The 27,307-nt window shown below is 25.3% G+C and overlaps 1 protein-coding gene across 10 annotated transcripts; it reads left to right on the forward strand.

Moving 5' to 3' along the window:
* Positions 1–62: 62 nt before the first annotated feature.
* On the forward strand, positions 63–27,293 carry LOC126896900 (ankyrin-3-like). 10 transcript variants are annotated; one of them, XM_050670058.1, is made up of 27 exons: positions 63–390; positions 11,304–11,408; positions 11,471–11,603; positions 11,673–11,836; positions 12,272–12,427; positions 12,501–12,629; positions 12,685–12,882; positions 13,168–13,464; positions 13,541–14,035; positions 16,035–16,175; positions 16,242–16,397; positions 16,494–16,592; positions 16,661–16,858; positions 16,921–17,104; positions 17,267–17,365; positions 19,080–19,214; positions 19,370–19,484; positions 21,975–22,046; positions 22,665–22,682; positions 22,977–23,201; positions 23,263–23,638; positions 23,896–24,100; positions 24,300–24,489; positions 24,558–25,018; positions 25,083–25,501; positions 25,566–25,695; positions 26,697–27,293. In XM_050670058.1, the coding sequence occupies exons 1-27, from the start codon at positions 301–303 to the stop codon at positions 26,873–26,875; spliced, it is 5,169 nt and encodes a 1,722-aa protein (XP_050526015.1). In that variant the 5' UTR covers positions 63–300; the 3' UTR covers positions 26,876–27,293. The 10 variants fall into 10 exon arrangements, with proteins under 10 accessions (XP_050526015.1, XP_050526016.1, XP_050526024.1 ...); XM_050670059.1 differs by having other exon boundaries at positions 19,373–19,484; XM_050670067.1 differs by lacking the exon at positions 26,697–27,293 and adding an exon at positions 25,754–26,029.
* Positions 27,294–27,307: the final 14 nt, after the last annotated feature.

Consider the following 27,307-nt stretch of genomic DNA (forward strand, 5'->3'; position numbering starts at 1 on the left):
GCAACACTGATATATTTGTTTACTATAGTAATCACAATTTACTTTCGGCTTTCGATTAACAAACTTTTATGTTAGTGTTTACTTCGATGTGCTAGTAGTTTGTTGGTGTATTTAGTAAAATTATTTAAAAACTTTTGGCTCCGTTTAATTCGAGATATCGAGTTGTGAAGTTACATGATGGTGTGAAATTATGGTTCGCGAATATGTAGTTGATGAGTAACTAATTTTATAGAATCATTTTTATTTTAAAATTTTTTTAAAGTTTGTTAAGAAAAAATTTATTTAATAAGTTCTTAAAAAATGCCGGTTGTTGAAAATCAAACTATGTATTCAGACACTGAAAAAGCTCCTATTATTAATGGCATGGAAACTCTACCAAAAACTAAACAAGTAAATTTTAAATCTCCGCTTTTTTTTTTTATAATATATGATAAGCTTTAATTTATATTTGTGTATTATTCAGAAAATAAACTATAGGAGATCTTAAAAATGTTTTAAAATAATTTAATTTATATTCTAATATTATATTGGCATTCTTAGATTTTTTTTTAGGGTGATGAAATAAAATTTTAATTGCTAACAAAATCTGTAATATTCATTTTACTTTTTGGGTTTTTAACTATTTTACATTTAATAGCACTTTAAGAACAAAAATACATTTGTCTATTTTATAAGCAATCACCTAAAGAGAGGGATAATAATTTGTTTATAAATATTCACTGTTGTAGTTATGATTATAATAATATTCTATTACAATTAGTATTTATAGAGAATGTGAAAGTTAAATTAAATTAAATATTTATTCTCCTTAAATAACTTATTTAACTATTAGTGTTTTAATTAAATTTAGCATATTATCATTTTTTCTAAGACAATTATTGTATCTGGTTTAAATTTGCATATTATTGTAATTTATAGTCTTTTATTTTACAAAAAAAAGTAAAGAAATAAATGAACAAATTTTTATTAATTTTTTTGGTTTGAACTTACTATGATCATTCCCATTTTTATTTATATGAGTAAATTATTACGGTGAAAAACTTTTATATTATGAATCAAAGGGTTTTAACACTATTAAAAAATATTAGTAATAATAATATTATAAATAAATTTATCCTAAAAAATATAATTTGTGTGAGTATTACTTAAGTATTAAGCAATAATAATTCTAGAGTTACTTTTATTAACTAGATTTCAGTTACCTTTTTATTTACAGTTCTAGAAAATATTAATTTTATTCAATGTCTAGTTTTTAATAAGTTCAAAAAAATATTTTAAACCAATGAAATTAAAAGACCAAAATAACCAACATTTAAAGAATTCTTTTATATTTTTTTTTTTTGAACATTTAAAGAATGGGAGTATAAATCACAGATTGATTATTTTATGTGGAAGAGAGAGAGAGAGAGTGTAAAGCGAGTAAAAGATTGTAAAGTTATCCCAAGCAAGAGTGTAAAGCGAGTAAAAGATTGTAAAGTTATCCCAAGCGAGAGTATAACTTCACAACACGGACTAAGTTTTTTGTGTGAGACAAATTATAGAAAAATATAGAAATAAGGCTGTGTATGGTATTTATAGATTTAGAGAAAGCGTATGATAGATTGCCAAAAGAAGTTTTAAATTGAGCATTAATGAAAAAAAGAGACCCAAAAAGGTACATTAAAATAATAGAGGATATGTATGATGTCACTTGTACCCGGGTAAAAAGTTTGGTTGTAGTAATAGAAGGTTTTAGGGTAAGAGTAGAAGTACAACAGATTCTGCTTTAAGCCCGTACTTATTTTCCATATTAATGTATGAAATTACTAAAGAAATACAAGGAGAGGTGTTGTGGTGCATGTTGTTGGCTGAAGATATAATATTAATAAGAGAAAATAGGAAGGAAATTAATCAAAGACTAAAGGTGTGAAGATCAGCTCTTGCAGAAAAAGGTTTAAGAATAAATAGAAGTAAGACAGAGTATATAGAGTACGAGTTTGACAAAGGAGAATATGAGGTAAGGTTGGAGTTGGTGAAATGAGAAGGTCAGTGACACTAAGTGAGGACGTAATAGAAGAAGTAGAAAGTTTTAAGTATTTAGGATTATTTATGCAAAAGAATGGTGGTATTTATGATGATGTAGACGCAGGATTAAGTGCGGGTGGATAAAATAGAGATAAACATCAAGTGTATTATGAGATAAGAGAATTCCAATGAGGGTGAAAGGTAAGTTTTATAAGACTGTAATGGGACCAGTTTTGATGTATAATTCAGAGTGTTAGGCGGTAGACAAGAGAATAGAGCAGAGAATGCTAAGATAGATGAGTGGAGTGACTAGAAAAGATTGGATAAGGAACAAACATATAAGAGGGATTATAGGTGTAGTTGGTTTGGTTCTGTTATGAGGAGAGAGGAATCGGAAGTTGTAAGAACAGTTATGAATATGAATGTTGAAGGGAAAAAATGTAGAAGATGATCAAAAAAGTGATGGAGCGATATTATTGAATTCAATATGAGGACTGTTGATGTGTGTATAGATGATGTAGGAGATTATGTTAAGTGGAGGTTTAGGATAAAGATGGCCAACCCCAAGTAGTTTGAATAAAAGCGAGGAAAAAGAAGTTCATTATTATTAATTCAAATGTACTGTACTAAAAACAAAATTTAACCATAATTTAAGTATTTGGGAAAAGGAGTTAAGTCTAAAAGTAGGTGAATTGTTATTAGGCGTTCTGGAGAATATTCTACAAAAACATTATCTCAGGAATTTTAAATCACTACCTATGTGTAATAATAAACAAATTGTTCTTTAAAATACTGTATAATGCTTTTTAATTATCTTCTGAGTGATTATCAATGAGACAAGTAAGTTATAATCTAGGATTTATAATTTAAAAATTTTTCTATCATATGCATTAAAACTTTTTTTAAATTATTTTCTCCTCTAATTAAAAAATCAAATACCCTAATTTATACAATAACTTTCTTCTGTTATCTTATTGCAATAATTTTAAAAAGTATACTTTTTTTTTTATCTAAATTTAGATGTGAGTAATACAATGTACCATTATTATTGACCTTAAACAGACTTTTAAATATAAATCAAATATTAAATATATATATTTATATTGATTGAAATACTTTATTAGTGTCTAATTTAGTTAAAAAGTGTTTGAATTTAATGTATTTTATTTTATTTTTTTAAGATTTAGAGTAAATTTTGGAAGTAATTATGGAATTTATCAATGCCCAAGTCTAATTTTATTGATTTGTTTAATTTAAGTTGTATTTTTTTTTAATTGGAATACTGCGATATAATTATTTTATTGACATGAAATTGACAAGTTTAAATTGATATTAATAGTGATTTGCTATGATACTAACGTGTTAATAATAATAATTGGGTTATTAACAGAATATTACGGTAATTAAATAACAATATTTAATCGATTTAGTATTGCATTGTACTATCCCAACTGTCAAAGCAAAATGTTACTTTTTGCTATAATTAATGAAACTTGTAGAGAAATAATTTTAATCGGTTGTTCAAGGGCAAACAACTGCTTGCCTGCGTGCATCTATGTACTTAAATGGTTAACCGCTATTGTTATTATTATGTAGTTTCGTTAAAAAATAAAAATAAATTAAGGGCCTTAAAGTATAGTCAGAAAACAGTACCCGAAATTTTTTTTCGTGTTAATATGTATTGAAAATATAAAAATCATAAGAAAATTGGCAAGTAAAACAGTATCGAAACTGTGTTATTATTGATAATTATTCAAATTAATCCAGAGACAGGTAATAAATAAATATATATATATCCTTTCTTCTATTCAACCATTCTTTACTTGAAGTCTCGCATATTTTTACTGGTTGTAATAACTTGGATAAATAATTTTTTTAAAGTGTATTTTGTTAAGGATTAAAAAAAATGATGAAAAAATGGGATGAGAAAGTATGTTTTTTTTTCAGGAATTTATAGAATTAAATTAATTTTTGTGGTAAATCTTGCTTTACATTTTTTTATTCAGTGTTTTCTTGGAACTTTCTTATTTTTATTGAATGCGTTTTAAACCTATTTAGTTTTTAATCAAATTGAATTGTTTTTAAGGAGTTATTAAAAAAAATTATTTTTATGAAAATTCTTAAATTTATAAAATTTTTCCCGAGTGAACAATAACTTCACGTTTTGTTTTGTCTGGACCTAATCTTCATTTTAGTCTTTTTAAAGATTAATATTAATGACAAAGTATAATAGAATCCAAAACTTGCGCTTTATTTGAATTAACCTGTGTTTATTAAAAAATACTATGACATAAAAACACAACACGAAACAGAGAAAACAATTTTTTCTCAATTACAAATTGAAGTTCAAAAGTACCAAGTAATGTTTATAACAGTTAAAATTGTTGAATTTGTCGAATATTTTCGTGATTTATCTGTAACATTGCTTATATTTTTTAAGCTATACAATTAGTGGCCCATTTGGTTTTGTTAAAAATAACAAATGAACTGTAATAAATTAATTAACTGGTAGCATACTTGAAATGTCAAGTGTGTACGATGCACCACTCACACGATACGGTCGATAAGATACGTAATTACAAGAACAATTTCCCTTAATGGGATTACTATTTTAAAAATATGCTGGTCAACATACGAATACAATGAAATAAGTTTTTATATATTTATTTTATGGACGCAAGGACAAATTATTTGGTTGTACTAGCATTTTCATCAGACCATGACGTAACTGTTATGGTAGCTCCTGTTAACCCAGGGTAGATAGGAAACGTTGTCATTTAAAAAAACGTTCATGAGTTATAATTTTTACTCTAATATTTATAACATTTGTTTATATTTACTCTTTGTACATAATTAATAGGTGAGATTTAAGTTCTACAAGATTTCTTTATCTCTGTGTGTGCGTTATTCCTAGTTGCTGTTTAATTTTACCGCAGCCGTGAATACCTTTATGCAATAATAATGAGTTCCATTGGTTACTCTCAGACGGTACCTTACCATTCCTGTTACTAACTGTTGTTGGAACGTTGACCTCGACCAGCAACTTAAATATAACCATTAAACTTTATATGATGTGTTTTTAAATTTATATTAACCATTTTTAAAATTGTGACTTTTTTTATAGGTTGAATTTTTAATATGTTGTTTTTTTTTTATTCGTAATTAAGAGAAATAATTTTTTTTTATTGTCAATTATATTTAATTATACAGGTAACAAGGAATTGTCATCAGAGACGAAAATATAATTTTCTAAACCTATTTATCGCACTGACTACAAATCTGCAATTAGATTTTTTCTATTGTCTCTAGTTTTTGAAATGATTACTAATCAGTAAAATAGTTAATTACACATTAAAAAAATGAATTAAAAATTATAAAGTTAGTATTGGTTTTGATTTTTAATATGTTAGCAATATTCTGTGCAAAATTTCGATTCAAAATTAAGTGTTTAACCTAATTTTTTAGTCTTTTTAAGTCGACTTTTACAAAAATTTATTTAAAGAAAAAGAAAACTGAAATGTTTTTTGCTCAACTTGCAAATTTGAAATTATATTTAATATTATTAAACAGGAAATTTTATAAGGATTTAAAATATGGTATTGTTTATGTTGATATGTAGCCAGGAACACATAATTATTATTAACAGTAAATTTATGAAAAAAACTTTAAATTTCATTAAAATTACTATTTTGTTAACATTTATATTGTAGTAACTCTATTTTATTATGTGTTGTTGTATTTCATTTACACTCATGTTTTTTTTTATTATTTTTAAATAATTAAAAAAATAATGAAGATTTGAAAATTTGAAAATTTTAATAACACAATTTTTTTAAATGTTAATAGTTATAAAGATTTGATTACTAAGATTTCTATTAAAAATTGTTTAGAAAAGTATATTTCGCCTCTAATCATTTTAAAAAAATATCATTTTGTTGGCCACTGATCTTTATTTTTATCGGTTTTCAACATAAATACTTCAATAATTGAATATTAAATGGAAATAATATTTTTTATTTGAATAAAGTTGTTATGCGGTTAAACATTGAATAATATTTAAGTAATATATATACTTTTTCTCTGACTCATTAAATAAAATAATTTTTATATAAAACGGAATTATTTTGATGGTTAAAAAAAAATTTGAAATTTTTATTGACGTGATCTATAAACCATCTACTTAATACATAGTTAAAACATACACGAAGGTTATATTCTAATTTGGCTGTGAAAGTCAAAATTTCAAAAGACCTTGTTAAATGAATGATAGTCAATTTGTAGTATAATACTACAAACTGTTGTAGATATACACTTTATATGAGTTACAATTAACTACAACAATCATAAATGTTTAAAGAATGAAAAAAAATATATAAAAAGTGATGAACTTATAACCGGTTTTATACAATATTACCTTAATAAGTTTGTCCTGGTATAAAATTTCTGTTCATTGACTCAATATCATGCATTTCATCTCTTTAAAACACGAATGTATTCTCACATACTTACTTCTAGCGCTTAAGTATATTTAATGTGATCTTTTATCTGATAGTCTTTGTTGGTTAATGTTTAATCAATCAATATTTTTAAATGACATTTTTTATTTATAAATTCAATAAGGTTTTACTTAGAATTTGGCATTTAAATATTTGTGCTACGAAGCACTTTATTATCGTTCAATGTCAATTTATATTTCTAAGCACGTTTTTTACAACCGTTGTTCTTAGACCTTATTCCTAATACAATGTTTTCATCAGGCACTTAGGTGTTCAATGGGATCTGGATCACATAAGCCATTTAAATCATGCAAATTTTATTGTTGCTATGTTATTATATTCAATTATTTTGTTTGACTAATTTTAATAATAATACGTTGCTCAATTAATCGGTAGATAATTATCAGAGAAAGCAATGCTATTAATTATGTTGAAAAATTTCCATAACTTTACTTTAATCAACCCTTCAATTTGTTACTGGAAAAGCTAAGAATTGTTAACATATTAGTCTGTAAACACGTTTTATGTATTTTTTAAAATGTGTTGCATGTATTATGTACATACATAAAAATATAATAGATATGTATGCGTCTTTTGTAGACTCGTTATTCTTCTAATTATTATGTTTTTCATGGTTAGTTTTATAATATAATGTTTACAGATTAATTTTTAATTAATCTATTGATGTATTATTTTTGGAAACGTTGTGTTTCTTTTATCAGAATAAATTTATAATCGTGCTAGAAGATTTTGCTAATTTATATTGTATTCGATTTTATTATGAACCATCTTATGTAAAATGAGTCATTTAATTCAAATAATTATGAATAATATTTTATTGTAAACAAACAAGTTTTGAAAACCGTAGTCATTTTATTGTTTGTATCGTGTAATTAAATTATTTGGTTGTTTTAAAAACTATTTAATATTCATTTTTATATTAATTTTTTTTCAAAATCATGTTAAAATTTGCTCAATAGTCATTAACAAATAACAGATATTTAACGATATAATGAATTGCCTTCAAGGTATATATTAACATAATTTTCGAGATATTGTATTATTAAAATAAAAATTTTTTTTCTGTTCTTTATTGTACTTGAATAAATGTTAAATGAAATGTATATTTAAACTGAAAGTAGGTTATTTTTTGTGTATTTATAATTATTTTGTGTTTTTGATAATACTATATTGACTTAAATGAAGGTTATAATATATTTAACAAAAATTTATTAGCCATGAATATAATAGTTTGAAGTTCAATTATTTAAGTACATAAAAATTTATATTAAACAAAGTTAGTAATAAAGGTAAATAAACATATAATATTTTAATTTATTGACAATTAATATTTTTTATGAATTAAATAACCTTTGAAGTACAAGTAATAAAATTTTTGTTCTTTTTCCTTCAACTTTAAATCTAAATATGATAGTTAATATTTTTTATTATTCTTAATATTATTAATCGCATTTTTTATGAATTTTTGGGTATATTTTTTCAAGACTTGTATTTTCGTTTTAGATTTGTTAGTGTATGTCAAAAGATACTTTTTAGAATTTATTTTTATTAACCGTTAAAATTGAGGAAATGATTGAATAATTTTCGAAAGCAAATATATTTTCTATGTGGTACTATAAAACATTTAATTTTTTGGTTATTAATATTCACACTATAGGTGTAGAGAGCTTAATTTTCTATACAATTAGGAAATTTATGTATGTTATATGTTCAAATATATTTAAAGAAGTGAATATTTTGAATTAGTATCCTTAATTATTTTTATTCTTAGCCAATAACTTAGTTCTAATTTAAACTAAACCTGTATGGGAATACGCGAATCGAAAAAAAAATTCTATTCGCCAATTAGTCAAGAAAAACAATTATTGTGATTACGACAACGAGTAAAACTATTCGGAATTAATTTAATCAATAAAAATTAGAGTGTATACTGATCATTATTCATTTTTTAATAATTATATTATTTTTTTTATTTTTTTCAATATAAATAGTTAAAATTGAGAAGCCTAATGTTGAAAATCTGCTGTAAAGTGCATATTTTTTTTTTTTGTTAATTTATAAGAATGATATTAACTTATTATTTTCAAAAACAATGTATAATTATTCACTTGTATACATTGAATATTCATAGTGACAAATTATTCCAATTTTTAAAAACAAATGTTTTTTAATAGGCAAACTAAAATAGTAAAATTAGTTTCAAGAGAATGAAATGTAATTTTTTAGGGGTAATCTGTAATATTTTTTAAATATACAACATGAATAATATTAAAAAATTATTAAAAATAGTTCTTAATGAAACCATGTATTTTAAATATTTACTTTTTGTAATAAAAATAAATAGAATTTTAAAAAAATTCGCTATCCTCCTTGTTTTTATGATTCATTATTCAAAAATGTCCTTTTTTGTTATAGAATGAGTTTAATTTAACCAAAAAGTCAATTTGATCAACTATTTAAAAAAAGACTTTAAATAATTGAAAATACACATATATTATAAAGAAATTCTTATTTATTTTTAATAGATTATATATAATTAACTTCTGTTTTTATTTTCATAGTTAAGATTTTTAAATATTATACTAGAGTTGTATTTTTATTTTGTATACACTACAATGTGTTCTTTTCATCTGTAACGTTTATAAACTATTTTAGTAAGATTTTAGTGAAGAGGCGTTTGTTGTCAGTTATTGTTAATGTTCATCCATGTTTGAATACTACGTGGTTTGATGTTTTTTTAATACATCACATATATTTTAATGTTGAAATATACCCATTCTTTCAAAACTCCTTGATTAGGTTTAGAAAAACTATTAACACCCACATAAATATTTAAAATACAAGGTGATTATTAGTACCAACTGAAGTTGTCCTACTAATTGTAAACGAATCAAAGTTATCCATTGACAATTATTTCTGTGAAAATGTTACAGTTAATCAATGCTCTTGACTTTATATGGATAGTGACAGTACAACTCATGTTGTACACATACACAATACTTAATAGACACCTGCAGAGCCGCGCCTATTTATTTGGATGCCCTTTTAAAAAGCAAATTGGCTTTCCTTGGTATTTATTAATGAATGATTGTAATTTTTTTTTTGCTCATTTAATCGAAATACTCCTCTTGTTATTTGCACACCTGGTTAGTGATGTAATGGTTAATAACTAAATGTCTATCAGTGCTCAACTGACATTTTTTATTTGATAAATGCTTTAACCAAATATTCATTGCCAAAATAATTTGTAATATCTAATTAGTTATAGTTACCATTAATGATAAAACTTTTGTAAATTTGCAGCAACATTTTTTTTTACTGAAAATCTTTATTTCTAGACATTGATTACATATTATTTATCTGTAAGTTATATTAAAATTGAAGCTCATTAGGAATAATAGCAATGAAAGTTTTTAATTTTGCATGGAAAACGTAAAGGTCATTTAATGATAGTAAGTAGTATTGCGTTTGAAGCCTATTTATCAGTTAGTTGATACTTTCCTTATTTAGGTCACTATGTGACCCTTAGTCGTCCCGACCAGCTCAATAGTTTTTGACCTGTACGTGACCGCCCATCTTACGCATTATTTATATTTTCCTATTTAGTTATTACGTATTTACTTACAAGAAAAGTTTTGTTTACATTAGAGAACTAAATCCCATAAGCTAAGGTTGAATTACACGATGAGTGAAATTGTTGAACAACTCATTCACTGATAGAAAATCAATGAGTTTATTTTATTAGTAATATGTTTAAGTTTTTATTATTTACATTAAATATAATTTTCACTTTCATTTTTAGTCTAAATGTTTATATTTATTACCAGTAAATCATTAAAATAAACAATTTTACGATTATGAAAAATAGATACTAATTTATCCACTAAATTAACTGTTAATTCTATTTTTTGGCATTATTTAAAACATGTGCCTATATTTAATTGTATCGTACATATATAGCCTTGAAAATATTAAGGTCCCCTAAAAAATATTGTAATATTGGATTTTAACTAGGATCGTATTTTTGAAGTTCTTTTAGGAATATCTTATATGTTGAAAATTAAATTTTTGTATTTATTTCCTTTAAGTTGGTAAATAAATCTAAGTAACGACTTTGCAAAATTTCCTTTAAACGGACATCCGTAAAGTGTTTTAATTATTTTCAGTCTAGTGTCTGAATTATAATTTTAATCTAACGTCCGGGAAGTTTATTATCGATAAATTATTATTAAAATTGATCGTAACTTTACTCAATAAAAGCACTGTCTACCATTTCTAATTTTAAGCATTTTGTTTAGTGGTAACTTTAAATACAGTTACTACTGCTTTCTTGTCACATAGGTATATATTTATAACTTAGTACTTTAATTGGAAATGACTGAAAAAATGTACAACGATGAGCCTACAATAAAACTCTATTGGCAATAAAACAAGAATGTATTTTAAACGTTTTTATTATTAAACTCGTGTAATGGATTATTATAAAAATTTCTAGCATACCATTATCCCCTGTATGATAGGTTTTTTATTTTTCTATCATATTAGTTAGGGTTTTGCTTTTTCGGGGGATATACATAAGAAAAATTTTTGTTATGTCCTCCAAACGAAAATAATAGTATCATCATCCTTATGTAATAATTTTTATCGAGGGAATCTATCCTATATTATCCCGTCCCCGCACTAAACCTAGCCCCGGCACTGTTCCATACTAATTATGTTTCTAATCTAATACTATATTCTAGTTTTTTATAATTTGATTTTTATTTGTTTTCGCTATTTCAGGTAGACCCAGCAACTTCCTATTTGCGAGCAGCAAGATCAGGCAACCTCGAAAAAGTCTTGCAGCTTTTAGACGGAGTTGGTGTTGATGTTAATACAACTAATGCCGTGAGTGATTAATATTTTATCAGTTTATTTTATAAATTTTAATATATGAGTAATACTTCCAGAATGGACTTAATGCTCTTCATCTAGCCGCTAAAGATGGCCATGTAGACATCGTAAAGTGTTTGCTAAAAAGAAAATGTTCAGTTAATTCAGTGACCAAAAAAGGGAATTCCGCTTTACATATCGCTTCTTTAGGTAAGTTCTCACAGTAATTAATTATTTATTAGAGTATTTATTAATACATTTATTGCTTAATATAATTAGCTGGGCAAGAAGAGGTAGTCAAAGTATTAATTGAAAATAATGCATCTATTAATATTCAATCACACAGTGGTTTCACTCCTCTCTATATGGCTGCTCAGGAAAATCACTGTAGTATTGTCGAATTTTTATTGCGGCATGGTGCAAATCAGTTGCTAGTTACCGAGGTATATATCTTTAACTTAATAGCTTTAATTATTATAAAGATTTTATGTGTACTCGAAATGTAGGCAATATAATATTAGGTTGGATTTTCGATGTGTTTTTGCTCAAGGCTTTTTAGTTGATAATTGAATCCATTTAACTATTGTAGGAGTTTAATAATAAAATAAATGAATGGCGCAAGTAGTTAACTGGGAAAATGTGTTAGTTAAATGTTCTTAATTGGCTTTATTTTACCAAACAAATGACAAACGTTCATGTAATGTTATTAAATGATATGTATTTTAAACACACCCTTTACAGTTTAATACTATCTCAAGGATAAAGAAAGAAAAAAATAATGGTTCATATTTTCTTTGATATGTTTAAATAATATTTAATATTTAGATTAGATATTTTGAAATGAATACATGTATCCTTACATATTGACACTCTTTTAGGATGGATTTTCACCCTTAGCAGTCGCTATGCAACAAGGCCATGACAAAGTTGTTGCTATTCTACTTGAGAATGACACTAAAGGAAAAGTTAGATTACCGGCACTTCATATAGCTGCTAAAAAGGATGATACTAAAGCTACTAACTTGTTGCTCCAGGTATGTTTATCAATTTTTAAATTGAATATTTTTCATCATTGTATATTTATAATAATTTTTAAATTTTCCTTAGAATTCTCATAATCCTGATGTTACTTCAAAAAGTGGTTTCACCCCTTTACACATAGCAGCACATTATGGAAATAATAATGTTGCAACATTACTGGTTCAAAAAGGTGCTGATGTAAATTTTACTGCCAAAGTATGTTGTCTAATACAAAAAAAATTTTGATTTTATATACATTTATCTTTTTCAGCATAATATAACTCCTCTCCATGTAGCAGCAAAATGGGGAAAATTAAGTATGGTTGATTTATTAATTCAACTTGGTGCTAATATTATAGCAAAAACTCGTGATGGACTTACACCATTACATTGTGCTGCTAGATCTGGACATGATCATGTTATTGAACGTTTATTGCAAAGCAGTGCTCCTAGAATATTAAAAACAAAAGTATGCCATCATAAATATCTAATTTGAAAATGTTAAACTGTCGAGTTTGATTGTGTTGGTGAGATAGTTTTGTCTGACATATATTATCATTGGTTAAATACTGACTCATGGAAAGCTCTGTATGCTGGGTAAACATTATGCACTTGTAATGAAGTTGCTATTGATTTACCTACCAATAAAATAATCATTCATATTGAATATTGAAAATCCTTCTTTTTTAAGGAGGCAGTGATGGCATTAATAGTACATTAAGTTTAAAAATTGAATATATATTTTTAATTACAGAATGGGTTGACTCCTCTTCATATGGCTGCTCAAGGAGATCATGTAGATGCAGCTAAAGTGCTTTTAAGTAATAAAGCACCAGTTGATGATGTTACAGTTGATTACCTTACTAGTTTACATGTAGCTGCCCATTGCGGACATGTTAAGGTTGCTAAGGTTTTGTTGGACTTTAATGCTGACGCAGATGCTAGAGCATTAAATGGATTTACACCCCTTCATATTGCCTGTAAAAAAAATCGAATAAAAGTTGTAGAACTTTTATTAAAACAAGGAGCATCTATTGAAGCAACTACTGAAGTAATCATTTTTTTCCTGTTAACTTTTCAAAATTCTTATATTTTTAATCATAAATATAAATATTTTGTTTATATAGTCTGGACTAACTCCTTTACACGTTGCCAGTTTTATGGGCTGTATGAACATAGCTTTAGTTTTAGTTAGTCATGGAGCTTACCCTGATGCTAGTACAGTTCGGGGTGAAAGTCCATTGCACTTAGCTGCAAGAGCTAATCAATCTGATCTAGTCAGAGTTTTGGTGCGTTCAGGTGCTACAGTAGATTCAAAAGCTAGACATAGTCAAACACCACTTCATGTAGCATGTAGATTAGGTCATACACAAATTGCTACATTACTATTACAACATGGTGCATTAGTTGATGCTACTACTACAGATTTGTATACTCCTTTACATATTGCATCTAAAGAAGGATACGAAGAAGTTGCATCAGCTCTTTTAGATAATGGAAGCTCTGTAACATCAACTACTAAAAAAGGATTTACTCCTCTGCATTTATCTGCAAAATATGGAAATATTAATATTTCAAAAATGTTGATTGAAAGAGGTGCACCAGTTGATTTTCAAGGCAAAGTAAGAAAAATATTTGATTGGTTTTTATAATAGTATTAAATTATTAAGAATAGACTAACAAAAATTACTTTTAATCATTTGTTGATATTAAAAATAGTAATTAAATGTTATCTATACTATCATTAACTAATTTTTTTTCTAAATTATAATAATTGATTTATGACAGCACCATAATTAAAGTTTTTGGTTTGGGGAGAATATACATAAGAAAATGTTTAACTTGCCCTTCCAAACATAAAAAAAATTGTATATTAGCCATTAAATTATTTTTTTATGGGGAGATAAGACACACATATCTTTACATAATTAAACCAGTGATTTAAGAATTATAGGTTGAAACTTTTCTAAAAGTACTTGTGATTCTTATTATTTATTGGATAACAAATATACTATAATAATGAGTAGGACTAGAAAAATTTGTACTGAAAACCTACACTTTATGTATTATAATTTATCAATAGTATTTTAAATAATTTTTTAAAACATAAAAATATTTTTAAAAAATAACTTAAGAAGTTAGTGTTAAAAATTATATATTTACTAAAATATATTCAAATGGTGTTCAAATAGTTATAATTTCAAATAATTGTACAATGGGTTCAAACATTAATCCAATTACATTGTATCTAGGAACTGGAGCAGTCAAAGCTTCCCTCTGATAGGAACTCACTGCCATTAGCTTATTGTCTCCAATAATTTTAGTGCCTTTTTTCTCTTAACTTGCCAGGGCTTTAAAAATCCTAGTTGTAGCAATTTCTGCAGCCTTACTTGGCTATTATTCTGACCATATTTTAGAATATATTTTGTAATATTATTTATAATATTATACATAATGATAATTCAGTTATAATAATTTTGCCTATAATTACTTCATTTGTAAAGAAAATATTTTAATTTATTCAAATATTGTTGGTTATAACAGGTTAGTTCAGGCTTTTAAAAATACAGCCCAATCCAATTCATATTTTATTTTTTTTTAAAACTTTAACTGGACATACCCTAATATATATATATAAAATTTTAGGCTTGATCAGGTCCAAAATTTATTTTATACAGACTCAGTCTGATCCAATCCAAATTATGTATAAATTTTAGGTCCAATTCAGCCTGTCCCAAGTAAAAAAAAGAATCAAGTCCAATCTAAACTGACCCATTAAAAAACTTCTTTAATTTTAATCAAGGTTTTAATTTAATTTAATTTTTTGTATTACGCACAAATGTACATGAATACATATTAATGTTTGATCTGATATGATTTAACTCCCCAGTTAAATCCATTTTAAATTAAGATCATACCCAGCTCAGTCCAACTTTTGGATTAGGCTAAATTTGATTTGGGATCGTGTAAGCCCAACCTGAACTGAACTTTGGTAGGTATCTAATAATAAGCAATTCATTGAAAAATATCTTAGTACTGTTCAGAATAATTGTATGATTCACACAACAATTTATTTAAAAATATACAATATATTTAACATATTTTCTATATATTTAGAAATATATAGAACATAATTGATTAACAACCATTTTTTTAGAAGTTAGTATCAGCTACATTCTATAACTTCCAGAAACTAATTTGGTATTATTCTTCCATTTTCTCCTTTACATTTGATTAGCATTAGTTTTTAAATGGAAACACATATTGTGTCTACCCAACTTACAAACTAGAAAATAATTTTTCTACAAAAGTTTAATTAATATATTACAAAGAACTAAACAAATGATAATTTATTTAAAATTATTTGTAATATTGCTCAAAAAAATTAAATATTTATATTTATCATATAATAATTTTAAACTATTTTAATTGTCATCAAAACAATTATTTCTGTTGATTATTTTATTCATGAATAATATTTTTTATTTTTATCTTTAATTGATTATACTAATTTTCAATATCATGTTATTTTATGTATTTATAATACTATTAATTCAAAAAAACAACAAGATAATTTAATTATTAAAGATTAGAGTTATTTATGGTTGGTTTGTGATTTAGAATGGGGTTACTCCGTTACATGTGGCTAGTCACTATAACCATCAAGATATTGTATTTTTACTTCTCGACAAAGGAGCATCACCACATATAACTGCTAAAAATGGTTATACACCGTTGCACATTGCTGCCAAGAAGAACCAGGTGAGAATTTTATTATAGTTTGATTTTAATGCTGTGAAGCATGTCTGTATAACACTTCCTTTATAGTTTGAAGTTGCTTCTACTCTGTTGAAAAATCAGTCTGATGTTAATGCTGAATCTAAAGCTGGGTTTAGTCCATTACACTTGAGTGCACAGGAAGGTCATTTGCAGATGTCAAATCTGTTAGTTGAATATAAGACAGATGTTAACCTACAGTCAAAGGTATGATATAACTATTGCTATATTGATAATATACATATATTTTGAACTACTCAAGTTACATTTATATCATTTTAATATGAATAATAATTATTGTAGAATGGATTAACACCATTACATTTGTGTGCCCAAGAAGACAAAGTGAATGTAGCAAATTTACTAACCAATAATAATGCAAATATAAATGCTATTACTAAAGTAAATATGTTATATATTAGATTAAGATAATAATTTTAGTTAATGATAAATTTCAAAATTTTTTTTAGACTGGCTTTACTCCTTTACATATAGCATGTCATTACGGGCAGCTTAATATGGTAAGGTTTCTTTTGGAAAAAGGTGCTAAAGTTGATGTCCAAACGTCATCTGGATACACAGCTTTACATCAGGCTGCACAACAAGGGCATGCTGTGGTCATAACTTTGTTACTCCAGAGTAAAGCGTCTCCAAATCTTCAAAATTCTGTAATTTAAAATAATATATTTTTCAATTTTATTGATTCTAATAAAATATAATTTTTGTATAGCAAGGACAAACTCCATTATCAATAGCCAATAAATTAGGTTATGTAAGTGTAGTAGAAACATTAAAAGTAGTAACAGAGACTACTATAGCAACCACAACTACTAGTATGATTGAAGAGAAATACAAAGTAATTGCACCTGAGTCAATGCAAGAAGTATTTATGTCAGATTCAGAGGACGAAGGAGGTATATTATATTAATTAAAAATTTTATTTAAAGCTTTGAACTAACATAATATATTGAATATTCTAAGATACTAGTAGGGTGTTTTAATAAAAAAAGAGATTACATTGGGGAAGCTTAGCTTTTTGTGTTGATGTTTTTTTTTTATATACTCATTTGGGACAGGTGGTGATGATGTCTTGTCAGTAATCATGAATGATTACGGTAAGCCTACACATGCGCAGCACATTTATCTTCCATACTATCAAGGTCAAAATGTATTATGTAAGTTGTAGAAAACATAGTGGAAACGCTATGGGGCTTGATTGAATTGATGTTATGTATTTTGATGGTGGCATAGCTTCTTGGGCTACATACTAGATATTATTTAATTATTGTAATTCTAATTTGATAAATTGAGTCGTGGCAAATTATACTATCAAAATAAATTATAATGGAAGTATAAACGTTATATGTTTGTATGGTTTAGACCTCATATTTAGATAATTCAGCTTCATAAGCTGGGATTAAATTTGAATATAGTGGCAATTTATAAAGTTTAAGTAGTTCAATTGAACTGAAAAAATATTGCTTCAGAATTATTTTTTGTAAAAGAAGGATTAATGCATTTATTTTCTTATAGGCAAAACTAACAAATTTAAAAATGAATCAATTTTTAGCTCAAGAATATAAAACTGATTAATTTATAATATTTAAAATACAATATTATTTATTCCTAAAAACTAAAACTTAAAATTATAATTTTTATTTTTAGCTATTTGATTATTTTTGTTCTTTATGTTATTAGATAATTTTGTTTTGCGGTACATATTTTAATTTTATAGAAATAGTCATTTTGCTACGACTTAAATTATAACTTGAATTAATATTTTTGCATGAAATGCTGCTATAAGCTAATAGTTAAATGATTTAATGTGTAATATGTAAAATTCGATAAAATTTTTAAGATCATTGCAAGAATATACTGCACTTTATATTAAAAGTGATCTGAAAATTCTATATTTTTAAGTCAATAATAATATTTTTATAATCATAAGATATAAATAATTTTAGTAATATAAAATAGTGTGGAACCTTTAATAATTATTTTAAAAAATGCACAAATTTATATTTCGCTACTAAAAACTTAAAAAAAAATTGTCTTTGAAATGTTAATAAATATTAAACAAATGAATAGTATATTTTTAAAATTTTACAAGTAAATATAAACTTTAAATAAAAAATTAAATTAACTGATTGAAATTGGGTATTTTGGAGTCTTAACACAACATTTGAAAATAATAATTTTTAGTTAATATTAATATGCAACATTAATGTTATTAATTTTCATTATAAATTAACATTGAATAATATTATTGTTTTTTTATATTTTAATTCATTATATTTAGCTTCAATCTAAAGTATTGGATGTATTGACTCAACAAAAATATATTTTATTTTTTTGTTTCTATAAGACTGAATTTTAACTATTATTGGGTTAGTTTTGCCCGAAATCTTAAATAACATTTAATTGGTGCTGTCATCAATAAAAATTTTATCACTAATCATAACTTTTTTATTTACATTCAGAAAATAAAATTTGATATTTTTTTGACCTAAAACTATTTAAAACATATAAATAAATATTTAAATACTTTTTTTAAATTAATGAAAATTTCCTTTATTGTATGCATTGTGAGAAAATTTATACAATTTTTATTTTTAATTTACAATTAAGCAATTTTGTTGTGACAGTTTTTAAACAATAGAGCTAGTTGACATTATTTGCTTGAGATAAGATATGAAGTGCAAACAATAATTATTTTTGGTATTAGTACATTCTATTGTTTAAAATCCTATGTGTCTGATCATTTTTAATTTTTTTTATCATAATTATTTTAGTAAGTTTCTATTGGTATGATCTAAATTTGTTTTCAATATATTAATATTTGCAATGTATTTTTGAAATATTAATAATGTACAGTATTAATTATGACAGATGAGGATCCTATGTTAAGTGATCAACACCAATACAGATATATGACAGTAGATGATATGAAATCTATGGGGGATGATTCCTTGAAAATTGATGTCACGAGGGATGAAAAGACCGATATACCTAATGAAATAACAGGTATAAATTTATACTTAAATATTTAGGGTTCTTATTAAATACATAATTATTATATTTACTTTGATTATTATGTTAATTTGGGTTAATTTAATGATATTATATTTATTTAACTTTTTGTGTCTTACATAAAAAATCATTTTTTATTATTTGTTTAGTAGTTAATGAATATGTTATGAACACTCATGCATCACCTCAGTACTCGCCTAACCCTTCTGGAGGAAGTATTTTCTCTGATAATGTTGATATATGTCGTTCACCTGTGAATATTGGGTAATTAAAAAAAAAAATTATTGAACTGAATTATTTTAAGGATTATTACCATTGAAAATAAACAATGATCATATTTTTGCATTGATTATTTTTATATTGACTTAAGATTTCTAAAAAATCAAGTATAATTTTTAGAGATTTTAAATAAAAATAAAATAATTGTACACCCTTGTGTATATATGTATTAAATTTAGCTATAGTTGGAATTTTTTAAATTATTTATTATTTATTTATTCAATTAAATTTTTTAATTTATAATATGATACATAAATGTAGTTTATATATTTGATAATTTTAAAAGTTCATAAACTATTTTGAAAAAGTAAATATGAATCTCTATATTTTATTCCATTAAAGTAAAAGGTCATATTTTATTAGGACTTTTGTTGGATAATACATAAGAATATATTCAAATACATATACACCTGTAGAAAAATGGTAAAATTAAACCAAGCTGATCAATTATTATAATTTTAAATTTCGGATTTCACTGACAAAGACGATTTATTAAATTTTTTCTATTATTTTAAAAGTGACTAAATTTATATGTTGGTTATTTCTCAAAAATGTATTATTATTTAGAAATATCAAAAATTCAATCTGTATATAAAAAATATATATATTTATATTTGTTGCAACCTTCTGTAAATATTATGCATAATATATATATATAAAGGGAAAGTGTGGCTGAGTCAGTAACAAGAAAGTGCTTGACGCACTCTGAAACTCAGTCATTAATGGTTTCATTTGCTGAGCGAGATATTAGTTCAGTAATTGAAGTCTCCAGCTCTTTTTACAGCGACAGACTAGCAATCTGTCCTGGAGAATCAATGGTTTGGGGGAGATTGCTATGACCCTTAATGGAGCTAAAAAAGCAAAAAAAAAAGTATGTAAATGTACAGAATGAAACAGATGTAACTCACAACTTATATAACTAATATACATAACATTTTATACTTATTTAAAAAAAAACAATTTTTCACACTATAGTTCTATTATTTAAATGTGTTTTATGTAATTTTTTGCAATTACAATTGCGTTTGACACGAATCCTCATCAAGCATTGCAGCTAATTCTTCGTCTTCAAATTTTTTTGGCTGCCCAGGTCTCTCTTGGTCTTCTAAGCCAAAATTATTGCTTTTAAACCGTGCAAACCACTTCACTCAGCTAGAGCATGGTCACCATAAACTTCTACCAAAATTCGATGACTTTCGGTAGCACTTTTCTTCATAATAAAATAATGAAGAGGAACTCCCCGCAAAAACACTTTATCCGGCACAAAACTCGACATTTTCAGTTAAATAAAAAAATCTTTGTTTACACTTCAATTAAATGATGTATACTGAAAAAGATTCCCAATGATAGAAGATTTTAAACGCATGTTTCTATAAACGAAACAATGGAACAATAAGCCAGTTGCGTCATCTCTTGTAAAACCGCACAAACTAATTCCTAGTCCAAATACATTCCTATAATATCAAAATATGGTTTTAAAAAAAGTATAAAATGTTATGTAGATCATAAGTTATATTAGTTGTCACGTAGATGATATAGTGTGTATATAGCACAAAGTTGAGAAATTAAATTTTATAATATATATTTAAGAAATAAAAAGGAATAATACAAACAATTTTTTAATGGTGACTAAATATTTTTAGAGTTTATATATATATATTTATATGTGTGTGTTATTTTCCATTAAAATCATGATATTTATAATTTGATAAAGTCTAAATATATCCCTAAAATACAATTTAGGTCATACAGTTTTTAGTTGTGTGTATTTGTTTAAATTATTTTTTAAATATTTTTTATTGGTAGTATTGCCTATTTTTCAGAAATAATAATCATATTTTCAATTAAAGTTATTTTATAAATTAGAATTTTGTTAAGAAGTTAAATAATATTGGTTTAATGTAAGGAAAAGTAAAGTAAAAAACAAGTAATTTTTTTGGTAGTGCAGTGTGAAAAGTTAAAATTATAAAGTTAAACTTTATAATCTTAATGTGACTCTAAATATTAAAATATTATAGACAGGTTTATTGTCATTTTTTTCAATATCTATAAAGTTGTGCATTATAAAAAAAAATGTATTATTTCCTATATTATAAGATAATTTCATTGAAATTTTTATATTCTTTAACCCAATAATTTAATTATTTTATGTTATCAAAGAATTATTTTCACTAAATATTTAAGTTTCTTCATAATTAATTCTGTTTTTTTTTGTTTTAAAGGTGAAATAATTAAAAAATATAATTTTATTAAAAGGATACATTATTATATACAATATACAACATATATTTTATTAAAAATATTTATTTTTATAACAAATTGTTGGAAAAAATAAATTTTTTATTTTTGGGTTGAATATATTAGAAAACATTTTTGATAACTTCCAGAATGTGTTTATTGAGTAAATATCACTGCATCTTATGTATTTATGAAAAATAATACTAAACACCTCGCGATAAAATTTTATACCGACAGGTTGCATAGTCTAGAAAGATCGTTGGCATTGCTTGGTCCTCATGGAAAGACAACAGGAATGTGGCGTGAAAGGTAGATTGAGTGATTGTTTTTGAATGAAACACATTTAAAATTAACTCAAAATACTTTTAATGTAAATTCTTACCATTTTATTAGTGTTATTTTTCTAGTTTTCTTTTGTTTTGATGTAATACATTTTTTCTATTAATGTTTTGCAACTGTGCTCTGAATGTAGTACAATTGGTGTGCGTGCTAATCAACTAAATATTTCTACTAAAATATCACTAATTTTATAAATACTCACATTTGTTTAAGATATTTTAGCACATTAAAATTATAATTACTGCACATTATTGTTAGGACTTATAGATAATTTACACTATTATAGTAAATGTATAGTTATTTAAACTTCTAAATCTTAACATTGGACACAACATTTTGTATTATTTTCAAAAGTTGTATTTATTTTACTTAAAAACGCAACTTTATTTTTAACATTTCCATTATATTATAAAAGTTAATTAAATATATACAACTCAATTTTAAATAATGTGAATATGCAATTATTTCAAATATCTTGTTAATAGATATTTTTTAATTAAACTATAAAATCTGTCATTGTAAAATATTGCACTAATTTTAAATAATTTGTTTTTAATTTAAATTTGAATGGATATGGCGTGTGAACAGACAAAATCATTGGAAAAAGTAAGTTAATGTTAAGTAATGTGTATAAATGTATGTTCCTTTAATATTCTATGGAATATTTGTATATAGTTGTTTATAGAAACTTTTAAAATAAGTTGTATACATAATTTATTTATATTAGATTTAGTTTTGTTAAATTTTTAGCATGAATAATTTTATTATTAAAAGCATGGTTTTATTCACATTATAATGTTAATTTTATTACACTAATTATTAAGTTTAGTCAGCACATTTTAAAAATTGTTTTTTTAAAATAATTTTAGTAAAATTAACATTATGTGTTTCAATTTTTAGTTTCCTGGTGAGTTTCTTAGTAGATGCTCGTGGCGGTGCAATGAGGGGTTGCAGACAATCTGGTGTAAGAGTTATCATTCCTCCTAGAAAAGCTCCTAGTCCAATGCGAGTTACTTGTCGATATTTACGAAGAGACAAACTTGTTAATCCACCACCACTTATGGAAGGAGAAGCATTAGCTAGCAGAATACTTGAACTAGGTCCTACCGGTGCTAAGTTTCTTGGGTGTGTATAATAAAATAAAAGTTGTTTGCATGTTGTAATTTGTAACTTTTTAATGCTACAGACCAGTTATTATTGAAGTACCTCATTTTGCTTCTATGCGAGGTCGTGAAAGAGAATTAGTTGTTTTAAGATCTGACAATGGATCTACATGGAAAGATCACACTTTAGAAGCCAATGAAGAGGCTGTTCAGGAAGTTTTAAATGATAGCTTTGCAGGTGGTGAAGAATTAAGGCAAATTGAAGATCTTAAAACTAGTCGTATAGAACGCATTTTGACTACAGATTTTCCACAATACTTTGCTATTGTGTCAAGGTTACGTCAAGAAATTCATCCTGTTGGTCCTGAAGGAGGAGTTATATCTTCTACTGTTGTTCCCCAAGTACAAGCATTATTCCCTCCTAATGCATTAACAAAACGGATTAAAGTTGGCCTTCAAGTAAGAATTACAATATAATTATGAATTTTATGTTTAGTTTTCTTAAAAATGAAGATACAAAATCTGAATTTATTTTTATTTAAGTAGCTGAGTATATATATAGTATTCAGTAGGTAAGGAAATGGATAACTGTTGTTCTCCATTGTTTGTAATAATTTACCTGTTTCCTAACTTACTGAACACTCTGTATATATATATTTCTATCGTAAATTGTATTATGAATAGAAAACTTATAAATTATTAAAAAAATATTACAGGCACAACCTATTCCTTTTGATTTAGTTACCAAATTATTTGGTAATCGTGTAGCTGTATCACCTGTTGTAACTATTGAGCCCAGAAGAAGAAAATTTCATAAAGCAATTACTTTAACTATTCCTTTACCACAAGCTACTACTAAAGGAATGATTAATCAGTATTCAGGTGATGCTCCAACTCTTAGACTTCTTTGTAGCATGTCAGGTAATTTCTATTAAATGTATAATTTTATGAGAGGTTAGTTTTAGGCTGAGTAATTAAAAAAAATTGTAGTGACCTAGTAAAAAGTGATGTAGGGATCTCTTACTATTACAAATCTAAATAAGTCATAATCAAGATTAAAATTTATACTTTTTAACTAAAAATTACAATTAATGTTATATTTATACATATTTACTTATAGGGGGTCAATCAAAAGCTCAGTGGGATGATGTAACTGGTGGAACACCATTAACATTTGTTAAGGATTGTGTAACATTTACTACGACATTATCAGCAAGATTTTGGTTAATTGACTGCAGAAATGTTAGCCAAGTAAAGAACATAGCTACACAACTTTTCATTGAAGCAAATTATGTACCATTTATGGCAAAGTATAAAAAATAGTATTATTGTTTTATATCAAAATTTTGATGTTCAATATTTTATTTTTGCTGTCTAGATTTGTAGTGTTTGCTAAAAGAACAGAGGCAATTGAAGCGCGACTCAGAGTATTTTGTATGACTGATGATAAGGAAGAAAAAACATTAGAAAATCAAGAGCATTTTGTTGAAGTAGCTAAGAGTAGAGATGTGGAAGTATTGCAAAATAAAGATATATTTGTGGAATTTGCTGGAAACTTATTACCTATATATAAATCTGGTGAACAACTTGATTTTAAATTCAAAGCTTTTCGTGAAAATCGTCTTCCATTTACTGTACGTTTACGAGATTTAGATGACACTAATGTTGCCAGAATTTTATTCATGCGTGAACCTAAAATTAGTCGTGGTGAACCAGCTCAAACACCACTTTGTGTATTAAATGTTGCTATTCCAGAGGATATTGTTAATGAATCCACAAAATCAGAATCAGATTTACTAAGTCTAGATAGAAGTTATAATATTTATGATAATGGTTATGGTAAGAATTATAAATGGCATCTTTATATTTAAATACCTTTCAATACCTTTTTTGTATTTTGTAGAACCAGAAACTGATACTATTCATCGTGCAGATATTCGTTTGTCAGATATATCTAATATGTTAGGCGATAATTGGTCTGAATTAGCTATTGAACTTGGTATTTTACAATCAGATATAAGTATTATTAAATCAGAATATCCTGATAATCCACCTAGACAAGCTATGGTTATGTTGAGGTTGTGGTTACAAACTTTTGGTCAACAAGCTACTGGAAATTCTTTAGAAAAAGCTCTAAGAGATATAAATCGTGAAGATATAATTAATCAATGCATCCATAATATTGAAATTGTAACTGACGATATGGAAAAAGCAGTTGCTAAAACACATTTAGATCAATCAGGATTTGATTCTTTAAAAGAAGAACTTGGTCCTTCTAGAGATGGATCACTTGGTCGCAATTCATCACTTTCTAATAAAAAAGTAAGTACTAATGCTTTTTTTAACATTAATTGTAGTTCATTTTAATTGTATTGAATTTTATTAGGAATCTAGTCATATAATACCTGAAAATGGTGATGCAGAAAAACAAGCTGATAAGGTTGAAGAAGAACTTATAAAGTCTTTTAATGAGCAAATAGTTGTTGAGAAAAATCTAAATAATGAAAAATTATTTGGTAAGATTTTTAATTTTTAATTTGATGTATCTAATCAATTAAAATATTCATTATAAAGATATAGATATGTTTGAACGTTATGGGTACAGCAATATAGTAAGGTGAGATGGCTTCCTTATTTCTGTTTTATTCTCTCAACTGCTGCCCACTGGTCTTACACTATATTACCATAACATTCTGGGGCTCTCATCCCTTCTCATTTTTAAATTCGTTATCTAAGCTAATATAGTATATGGCTCTTTTTCATTTTCTTCATCTTGTTATATCCATATGAAAAAACTTAATTCCTTATTATTCACATGCTTGCTAAGAATTTTTGGTGTTTTAAAATGTTCTCTGAGCTCTGTTAGCAGAGATTTTAGATATGTTTAATTTCACTCTATTTTAGAGTATACCAATAATTATTNTCATCTTGTTATATCCATATGAAAAAACTTAATTCCTTATTATTCACATGCTTGCTAAGAATTTTTGGTGTTTTAAAATGTTCCCTGAGCTCTGTTAGCAGAGATTTTAGATATGTTTAATTTCACTCTATTTTAGAGTATACCAATAATTAGTCATAACTATTGTACCTTTTTAACATAGTATTGTTACTGTTATACTTTTTATTATTTATTTACAATTGTTGAGCTGATTATTATTTTAATAAAGGGTGTAAAAAAAAGAAGTTTGACATTAAGTGATAGTTTAAAACTAAAATAAACAAAACTGATTAGTTTTATAGTATTAGCCAAGTTTTTTGTTGTGTAAAATATTAATTCAGTTTTGAACAATTTTTCAAAACTATTGAACAAAAATTATTCACAATATCATACTAAGTATCATAAATATAACATATTCTTAATATGAATATAAAAACTTGGATAAGGATGAAGTTCTTTAGTGTTTGTGAAATTATTCCAAGAAATTTTGGAGTAGTTGTTCTAATCTTAAAAATATTAAAATAAAGAAATTAAAATTTTTAAAAAATTTATGCTATTTTTTGCTTTATACTTTAGATGATAAATATGCAGCAGAAGTGAAAGAAGTTATAGAAAAAAAAGATCTTAAAAATATTAATGGAGTTAGTAAAAAAGGAAAAAAATCTAAGCGAAACAAAAATAATTTCCAATCAGGAAATGCAAATACATCTAAAAAAAAAGATGAAAATAATACTGTTCAGGGTGGTGCTGATTAGACATTTATTTTAGAATGATATTTCTTAAAACTATTTTTTAATTATAAATAATGTTAAATTATTTTTGCTAGGCACGCGTGTTTGTGATATCATATTGATTCTAATATATTGAATATAGGAAACTTTCCAATTACCTAGTGAATGCTTAATTTATATATTTGTATCCAATAATGTTGGCTTATATATGCATATGCTTCACAACATTATTTGTCTTTTCTTTTTTGTATTAGTAATTCAAAAAGTATTAAATTTTTATGACTTATGCTTTTGACAATGGTAACCGTTCTATTTGACTAAATGAACTTTAATTTTTTTTTTTTTGTTGTTATTTATACTTAAAATTATTTTATTATATGTTTTCTTCCACTTTCCATTGAACTTTCTTTTTATAGAATTAAATCGAATAAATGTATTTATAGCGCTTAATAAAAT

The sequence above is a fragment of the Daktulosphaira vitifoliae genome, unplaced genomic scaffold (assembly GCF_025091365.1).
Source record: "Daktulosphaira vitifoliae isolate Bord-2020 unplaced genomic scaffold, ASM2509136v1 Scaffold_1, whole genome shotgun sequence".
Lineage (NCBI taxonomy): Eukaryota > Metazoa > Arthropoda > Insecta > Hemiptera > Phylloxeridae > Daktulosphaira > Daktulosphaira vitifoliae.